This window comes from Haplochromis burtoni, unplaced genomic scaffold (genome assembly GCF_018398535.1).
Source record: "Haplochromis burtoni strain Fernald_Lab_line unplaced genomic scaffold, NCSU_Asbu1 Contig_12, whole genome shotgun sequence".
Lineage (NCBI taxonomy): Eukaryota > Metazoa > Chordata > Actinopteri > Cichliformes > Cichlidae > Haplochromis > Haplochromis burtoni.
Window position 1 is genome coordinate 4,466,116 of NW_024582373.1, and position 9,832 is coordinate 4,475,947.

The 9,832-nt window shown below is 37.0% G+C and overlaps 1 protein-coding gene across 3 annotated transcripts in view; it reads right to left on the reverse strand.

Annotated features, from left to right (window-relative positions):
• Positions 1-662: 662 nt before the first annotated feature.
• The window catches only part of LOC102296123 (muscular LMNA-interacting protein), a 37,300-nt gene continuing 28,130 nt past the window's right edge, over positions 663-9,832 (reverse strand). For all 3 annotated transcript variants that reach the window (XM_005915528.3, XM_005915529.3, XM_005915527.2), the window contains one exon: positions 663-1,924. In XM_005915528.3, coding sequence (XP_005915590.1) covers positions 1,703-1,924 — 222 coding nt within the window. In that variant the 3' untranslated portion in view covers positions 663-1,702. The remainder of the gene's footprint in view (positions 1,925-9,832) is intronic.

Below are 9,832 nucleotides of genomic sequence, written 5' to 3' on the forward strand. Positions count from 1 at the left end.
GCCCCCAAACTGCCTGCTTCTATCCACCTGAAAATCTTAGAACTATGTCTGCCAACCCAGTGCTCCTTCCCCACTCAGCCTCCACAGTGCAAAAACGTCAGATCACTCAACTCCAGTTCCAATTACGCTTATCTCACCTTCTGGAATAGACAATAACCTATCCTCTTCCCTAACACCCATGTGAACTTGCCTGAACTGAAGTTTCTTTCTCACCTTCACCCTCAATCATTCTATAAATGTCTCCATAAGTACTGTCGCTCGAGTCTGCTCTTTCGGTCCGGTCAGAGTCACATGATGACAGCTCATTTTCCATCCAAAGCCATGTTATGTTAACTGGTGATTCTAAATTGGCAGCAGATGAGAGATGGAGCGATGAATGACATGCCGAAAACAGCCCTGAGCTATTCAAGGTTCAAGATGTTTATATAGAGTAGATAACATTTGATTGTGTGTTTATATGTTTGCTTGGATCCATAAAAAGACTTACACTTTGGAAATGAAACTCTTCCTTCTTTCTCTCTTAAAGCTCCTAGTCCATGTCCTTGTTATTGGTGATGGTGGTGGTTGTGGTGTTGTTGTTAACCAGAGTTTCACATCATTAGCCATTAGTCATTTTCATAGAAAGTCTCACATGACCAAAGCATAGAGAAATCAAACACACATCAAAATAGAGAGCTTCTTTATTAAATGTAACAATTTTTCATAAACGAATTAGAAATTATAAAATATTTTCTTCCGGTGAGTTACATAATTTGCATTAATTTAATGCAGGCCGTTGGTAAATTGAACAGCTGCAAAACAGCAGTTGACCATTCGCTAATCTAGGCACTGCTGATCAGTCAAGCTCTTGATTATTTGACGGATTCAGGTGACGTTTCGATAAACTTCATTCTCTACAATTAAAGAGTTTAATGGATGATGTAAGTAACAAAAAAACCTGCAACTGTCACATATTTCACAACTGTAATCCAGGATGCTACAAGATCCAACTTTAGGGTAAATCTTAGCAGCACTGTGAGCTTTTAACTAGATTTAAGGATGTCTCCTGTAGTCAGTACGTTATGACATAGCACTGCACTCCTATCAACATGCTGAATAAAATATGAGCAATAGGATGTTTGCATGTTATTTACCGAGTCAACCATGACACAACACCCTTCCCTATCATACTTACAAGATTGGTTATACTGTAGCTCAGTGGTGCAATACAACAACAAAGTGTCTGCATTATTTTATTTTTTTATATTTAAGTTTAGCTTTCTATTAAAATTTGGTTAAAATACTTTGGTTAGAGCTAGGAGCATGTAGCTTAATTACATGAGTAATCAGGTCACAATTTTTCTCCACTATGTCTGAAATTAAAGGCGTTTTGTTTGGTGGTTAATCTGCAAGCACTTAATTATCAGCTGCACACGTGCTGTGGAAAGAACGAGCAGCAAAGGGTCAATTGCACACAGATTTAAGGTCTCTGTAAGGAATACTAAACCAGCGTTATTTACTGTAAACAATCATATGGAGATGTAATTTTTTTTATCATTCTTGAAAGGTAAAATAAAGATTGCTCCTGAAAATGAGACCTTGTGTCTCAATGAGATTTACCTGTATAGATAAAGATGAAATATAATTTTTCATCCTTTAGATGTGATGTTTTTTATATGCTGAGTGAGGCTTATCAGAAATTCAATAAGAGTTATTCACTGTTTTAAATATGAGCTTCAAAACCTTCCATGTGCCTCTCGGTGGAGCTGAAACTTGCTGAAGCACCTTTCCCGTGGCGACTGAGCTGCTCGTCAGGCTCTTTAATGTGCAGATCACATAGTGAGAATGGACTTCTTCTTTCAGCCTTCCTCTCCTCTCTCAACATTTTGCCCTTTGTACCTGCGTGTGAATCTTTCCCCACCTCGTCGGGATGTTTGTTTTCCACCTGAAATAGATGAGAATACAATGTTTTTCATTTTAATGTCCTGAATGGCCGACATGAGCAATTACAGGCTTTGCAATTTTCTGCACTTTTTAGTTGTCAGTTTCAATTTAGACTTTCCCCCCTTGAGCCCAATTTCATCCCACTGTGAAGCTGCTTGATACTTCACTTGGGTTTTGTTCCTGCATTAATATTCATTGTGTGATTAATTCTAACTGACAGAGATCTCCTGTACTGAATGTTGATTCCTGGTCAGATGCTCCGGTATATTGTCTGTAGTTCTACAAAAATAAATAATTTATATTGAATCACCTGAGCTAATTTACATGCCAAAATATGACACATTTGGAAATGTTTGAAGATTGTATTATTGGTGTTTGAGCTGATGTATTATTACAATTTCCTGTTTTGTCAACAAATATGTCTCTCAAAAAGAAGATTGTACACTATTGAGGGATGAGAGTGCACCTATTGTCCCTTTATATTCTGCTATTTATAATTACCGGTGTCATGCCGTGTGCACAGTTTCAAAACATGAGGTCGGTGGATTTAGGCAAAAACGTCCTACTGTTCTAAACTGTCTGTTTCAGACTTGTCACAGCTCAGGCGATGGATATGTAAGCCCCACCCATTTGCTCCATAAACCTTTCGTTTGCAAATTTTAGAGAGACTGGCTTTAAAGAATAACAAGAACAGCTTGTTTCAAATGGAGAATGAACTGATCCCTACTTTAAAATAAGTCAACATCACTCAAAGAAACCTAGTATCATATCTACTATAATGAAGTCTGATGTCATGCTATAATGATCGTAGTGTTCATATGTATGTATCTTTGTACGTTCCCTATTTGCTCCTAGACAAGTGGACTAATCTTGATAAACAGGAACATTGCTCAGGGCATGTGAGTGATAATATTTATATCATATACTGTACAAATATTTTATGCAAATTCCAACAATTGTATATATTTGTACATTTTTGTATATATTTGTATATATTTGTATATATTTGTACAAAATTTGAATTTGAATTTGAATTTCATAGTTAATACATATAAAATATGTGCTTAATTTCTGAAACAATTCACTATGAAAATCTCTAAATCTGAGAAAATATTTCAGCAAAGCAAAAGACAGCAAGGTGGGAATAAGAACATGAAGTTTGGGTGAGAATCATCATGTCTTGAGACACTTTATGAAGCAAGCTGTCTGGTATTATATCCTCTCTATTAATATTTGAATAACTTTTCAATAATAAATATTGTTTAACCTCCTATTAAACAGGATTTCCATTCTGGGAAAATATAGGTTATGTTAACAAGAAAGTTCATGCAGACGTGTGAAAATGAAGAGGGTAAGTAAAAACCAGGTACTCCTAATCAAATTCACTTGATTAACCGATCATCAGCAAATGCGAACATATAAAAACAGAGGTTTGACCGTTTTCGTGTCTGCAGCTTTAAGATATGTGCTAACTCAATGCTACAATCTTCTCAGGAGCGGATATCTCAGCAAATCCCTCCCAAGGTCCAACGCTCAGAGAAACTGCAAAAAACCCAAGAGCTACATCTCAGACTCCTGCAGGCCACTGTCATCATGTTCGGTTTTCAAGTTCATGAAGGTACAAGAAGAAGATTGAAGATCGTATCAGCTGACGAGGATGGTAGGTCATGGATCAAGGTGTTGCAATACTTCTACCCGAATGAAATGCAGTGGCGGGACCTTAAGAGACCTGTGCATAAATGAATCCCAGCAAATTGCATAAAGACCTTTGAAGGTCTACTGTATATGCACATCACTTGTGCTTCTGCTAACATTTTTGTGGTGACAGAACTATTTAAAAATCTATTGATTGCCATCTTCAAGAGAATCTCCAACGTTTGGAAATCCTCTGATTGACTGAGAAGCTGCATGAAAAAATCAATAAAAAGTTATTTTTTGCTCTGTGTTTGGTGCAGAGCCTCAGTCACGCTGTGCATAGAGGCTGGATGCAGGGGGAAATAGTCAGCCAGTATCTATACCATCAAAGGTGATTCTCAGTTGGAAGTTTTCATAAATACATGTTGTAACTTGTGTTTTTGGAAATACGCAAAAAAAAAACAACCCCTTGAATAATAAGACAGCAATTTCAAAGCAGGTTTTGTGTTAAAGGTGATTTTGATCAAAAGAACTGCCTTTACTCAGTGCTGTATCTCTGGTTTACAAAAACAAGAATCTAAATGAGACAAATTTGGAGCTGTTGAAAGATTTACCTCTTCCCTAGCTACCACCCACTGCTTCTTCTCTCCAGTGCAGTCTGACTAGTTCTTTTTTTTGCTAAAAGGACAGACATTAAATCAATGTCTATTTTCTTACCCTTTCTTTAAAAAAAAAAAAATAGCAACACTTTCTATAAAGTTCACTCCTGGGTAGCTGACGTATTATGATGTGTGCTCACATAAATCCATACCTATGGAGAAATATCTATCAAAAAAAAATTTTTTCAGAGTACCTGTAAAAATCAATGTTTGTTTTATATGACATATAAAGTAATTGTTTCCATGCTTATCAGAGATATTGTTTGCTTGATTAATCTTTAAGTTTATTAAAACATTTCTTTTCTATATGGGCACATATTATATGCATACTGAAAAACCAACATCATTATCCTCAATAAACGCAATCTAAAAAGATTTGTAGCTTTTTAAGTTTTGTGTCTGAATTTTCAGGAAAGAGACTGTTTGGTGTCAGAGATGTAAAATTCACTGAAAGTCAGTCTAATTGTTCAATACTGAGTGTTGAATTTTATGTTGTCTCATTACAGGAAAAACATCATTTTTTCATCATTTTTCATGCAGGATCATTACACTGTCAAACATGATGAACAACAGAAAAATGCCAGGACTACCAACCATGCATTCAAAAATTCTGCTTCATATCCGAAAATATGTGTAAGTTTTCCTTTTTATCGACAACATTCACACGTATTTATATATTCCTTAACAAGCGTAAGCATCACTGCTTTAACATAACATAGCAATTAACCCTGTGCTACAGGAATTTAAATGATGTGATTTGGGGCATTTTTAAACTTTTGATATTTTAAATATTTCATGGTTTCATGAAAATTTGAAATACAGATCGATTTAAAATGTATAAACAGCCTATCTGATATTAATAATGTTTCAGAGGTCAGAGAAAGTGTGGTTTTTGGGGTTTTTTTTAGCTTTTACCACATTTGTTTTTGCATTTGAATTTATTTATTTAAAAGGGACAGTGCAGTTTAACATAGTTTGGCCTTACAGTCTGTCTTACCTTAAGTTACAGCTGCCTTCACTGCTATAGTATATACCAGAAACACCTCCGTAACTAACATCTATAATATCCCTATTAATTCATGGCAAACTAGTGCATTTAAAGTGGTAGTAGTAGACTTTGTGTGGGATCCGCACATGTGTTTCCCTAGACTCTCTGAAACGGCAACTCAGGAGTCTTTATAGTTCCCCACCTCCCACGCACTCTTTTCTTTCAATCTCAGCTACTTTGCATTTAGTTTGAAGTCAGTTTGTGAGGATTTTAGGTTCTCTGACCACGTGTTTTTGAGTTTTGGTGGTTTGGATTTATTTTTGAGTTTGTGAAAATAATTGATATTCTAGTTTTGGTGGTGTTTAGTCTTTTGAGTTTAATGTTATTTTCTTATTGCTTCTAAGTTTTGTTTGTTGTGGGTTTATTTTTTTATATACCTTGGTTCTTCATCCTCTCCTATGTCTCATCTCTGTGCAGTCAGCCTTTGTCTCTGTTTGTTTACCTTTGGTTTATGTCTACTTATAGGTTCAAATCAAGTTCGTAGTCTGTAGTCTTTGTTTATACTCTGGTTCTTCTTCTTGGCCTTGTAATATTTAGTTGGTGTCGTTAGTGATCCTATTGTTACCTCAGTCTTGTCATAATGTCTATCTGTTCTCTCTGTTCTGTATCCGTGTTTATTTTCTGCCCATGTAAATGTGGCGTGTCTTAGTTGAAGCTTCAGTATTACTTATACTTTGTGCTAGTCTCTCTTGTCTCGTGTGCATTGTGTTAAATTTACTTCCCTAGTCTACTTATTTCTGATTTGCTCCCACTGTCTTTCCCACCCATTATGCTGTCTTAGCCTAGTCGTGTCATACTGTTCGCCCAATCTTTGTTCCCGGTATTAATTTTCCTTTATATCGGTGTTCTCACTTTCACAGATTGATATAGACCTTCAATAAATGATTGTTTTAAGTTTCAAGCCTGCCTTTGACTCTGCATTGGTGTGCTTGCTCTTTCTTAGCCCGACACAGTTAGCTCAATGGCTGGATTCTAATTTATTTATTTATTTTTAGATTATTTAGTTACATCGTGGGTGCATGCAGGAGCAAATGTAATATACTCGCCATGTAACAAGCGCATGCAACACTTTATTCTATACAGTCCAAGAGGGCTAACTTAGAATCACCAATTTATCTAACATGCATGCCTTTATACTGTGGGAGGAAGACAGAAACCCAAGCAGGCACAGGCAAATGTTGCACATAAAGACCATTGCTGGGAACTGTCTTGCTGTGACTTGACACTGCTGACCTCTCCATCACTGTGCTGCTCGATTTCAGATCTCACATCTGTGGCAAGGTACTCTCAGACATCTGTAATTCATTTCATGAAGTGCACTACTGTATCTATCATCACTCAGAGTTTTTGGCTTTTACTATTTCACTGTTTTGTGAGCCTTCAAAGACCCAGCAGGTTCCTGTCTGTGTGGCAACCTAAGGAATGTGTTGGGAGCACAGACAATTCTTATGACGTTCTGAAGGTCTCCCTCAAACTCTGTCACTACTAAAACCACAATTTTCCTTTACTTCACCCACACTGCACTGGTGGATCTAAAATCTAATCTGAAAAGATCAGGTTAGTCAAATTTGACCCAAACAGTTTAGAAGGTTTAAACATTTATGAGGTGCTGCCAACTCGTGGCGGTTGGTAACGCCAAATCAGAATTACTTAACCTTTTCCAGACTTTATGTTCAGATCAGAGTAAGGGTAACAAGGGTTCCTGGACCTCCACAGGGTTAATGTTCTGCAAGATGTTGCTGTTTAGTATTTCTCAGAGGAACCCGCACAGACCAACAAAGGGCATCATAAAAGGTAGATTAAGAAACTGGTGTCAGATGGAATCATCTTGATCAAACACAGCACAGTGATCTGTTTCAAATCTTTTGTGTTTTGACATAGGGAGTCACATCTCCTCAGCCAGGGCGGTTAAAGCAAACACATTTGATACATCTGTGTTTAAACTCACAGCACCTGACTGTCTTCATCTCTGTTTTTATACCAATTTGAAGGAGACCTGTCCTGAACTACATTGTGTTTACTTAATGTTTAACTAATGCACTTTGTGCATTAAGGTCTAATGTCAACGTTAAATGTGTTCCCTTATAAAAGCTGTACTTTTTGTTTGTTGTATGTTACATGTATATTTACCAGCTACCAGTCTTTGTAACTGCATTGCACTGCTGCATCTCTTGATGTACATTGTGTACACGTATATTTATACACTCACCAACAACACAGCTCTATAGCGTCACCTTTAATGATATCAAATAAAAATGGCCTGACAGGACACTTTTACCTTTAAGCACGTCAATACTTGTGAGTGAGGATAGGTTTGGAGTTAAACTGCTTGCTTTTAACCAGACAATGAGATTTAGTAGGTAGGGATGTTAACACTTATTCAGTTGTTGACACAATTTTTATTTTTTTCAACAACATCATTACAACATCACAATGACACCATGACAGGTTGATGTCATCATATTGTAATAACAACAGGCCGACATCAGCATGTTGTGATAACAACATCGTGAAGCATTAAAGTTTTAGTATAGCCCTTGCTCTTTGGGGTAAGTGCTATTGTTTGTTTAAAACACATTGTTTTAGGCACACTATGAATTGTCACTGAAACATAACTACACTGATCTTTCTTTTTTAGAAACGTTTGACAATGCTTGTTGTTTTGCAGTATTCTTTCTTTTTTTTTGTTCAGTTTCCTAAGTCTGTTTGTTTTTTAAATACAGTATAAGCACATAAGTATCTGTCAAGGAGCTAATCTGAAATCTTTTTGCCTCTCAAATTGAACAACTGACTTTTGGCCGTCGTATTTGGTTTTCTTCTGTCAGTCAAATACTCACTCTTTAAACAGTTCTTCTTGGCAAATGCAACACTCACATCTTTTGTACTTTCATTCTGACATTATGATGATGGTGATCTAAGGCTGTGGCTGCGATTGTAATATTAGATTTGCTTCGATGTGGTGGGTTTACAGAAAACCAAACAGACATAATGTCGTACAGAATTTGGTTGTATTTTTGCATTTGGCATTTAAAATCTGCCCCAGTTAAATCAAAGCAGGATAAAATTTCCCAGGGAGCGCTGTGAAGCAATTCCACATGAAGCTGGTTTGATGCATATAACTCAGATATGAAATATACATATACAGTGACGTCAATTGAGATCTGACAAGTTGACACAATTAGGATTAAGAAAGAAAGCAGACAGGCAAAGAAGCGGGAATTGTGAAAGGACACCGGCAAATCAGTAAAGAGAATAATGAGCATCATGCAGAGAGGTTGTAATCTTAGCAGCGATTAATCATCTCCTGGCTCTCAACATTTAAATTTTCTTATGCACCTTTTTTCTGACTTGTGCTGTGTTTGAAACTCTTTGAGGAAGCTACTAAAATTACAAATGATGTACGTTTTAAGATTTCTGTTCTGGGTGCCTCGCTCTTGAGGTCTATTAACTGGAAAGTCAGTGGTTCAATCCCTGATGCATCCAGCCTCCAAGTATTTGTCTGTATCTTCAAAATTAGGTAATTTAGTTGTCATTCTCCAGCCCTGCAGTGGCTGGCGTCCTGTCCAGGGTGTACCCTGCCTCTTGCTCTGTCACAGCTGGGACAGGCTTCAGCCCCTCTGCAATCCTGAATTGGATAAGTGGAAAAGGATGGATGGAATCCAAAGCCAGAGAAATTACATAATCATCAACATTCACAGGGTGTGACATTTATTAGTGGAGCCAAAAACATGTGAAATTTTTGAACAGCAGTAATTTATTTTGTGTATCTGACTATCTGAATAATTTTACATGTGAAGGCTAAACAGATGGCTGCAGCGAAGGAGGTCACTCTTTTTAATTACCAGATATGTTCCCAACTTACTTACTTCAAAGTTTGTTTGTTGAATGCCTTGAAGCAAATAGAAAAAAAAACCCCTACCTATCTGCCTTAAACTGAGACACCCCCCCCCCCCCCCCCCAAAAAAAAGGTTTTCCCCTGCTGTTACATAAACTTCTGCAGCCTGATGTAAGAATATGTTTTCTACATGCATACTTCATATTATGCAAGTAAGGTGAGACTGAATTTAAGTTTTTAAGTTTGCAAAAACACCTACTCTGTACCAGCTTTGCAGTTATGTGAAGAACAAAGTTTTTAAAGGACTCTATGAAGTCCTGTGAAAGACTAAGGACTTGCACTTTCACCATAGGAATTGAGAAGGTAAGTAGCAGCCAGGTGCTGCTAATCAGATTAATCTGATTGACTGATCATTAGCAAGTGTGAGCACTTCTATAAAAGCAGAGATTCTGTCAGTTTTCTGATCTGAAGTATTCAGGTGTGTTAACACAGTACCACAGTGTTCCCAGGAGTGGACCTTCCAACAAACTCATATAAAGTTCAGACCTGCTCAAAGAAATTGCAAAAAACTTAAGAGCTATAATTTAGGCAATGCAGGTCTCCGTTAGCATGTTAAACATTGAAGCTCTTGACAGTACAGTTAGAAGACTGAATAGGCATATCTTGTTCAGAAGGGCTGCCAGTAAAACGCTTATTCTCTCCCTAAAATTCTGACACAGACCTACACTCCCC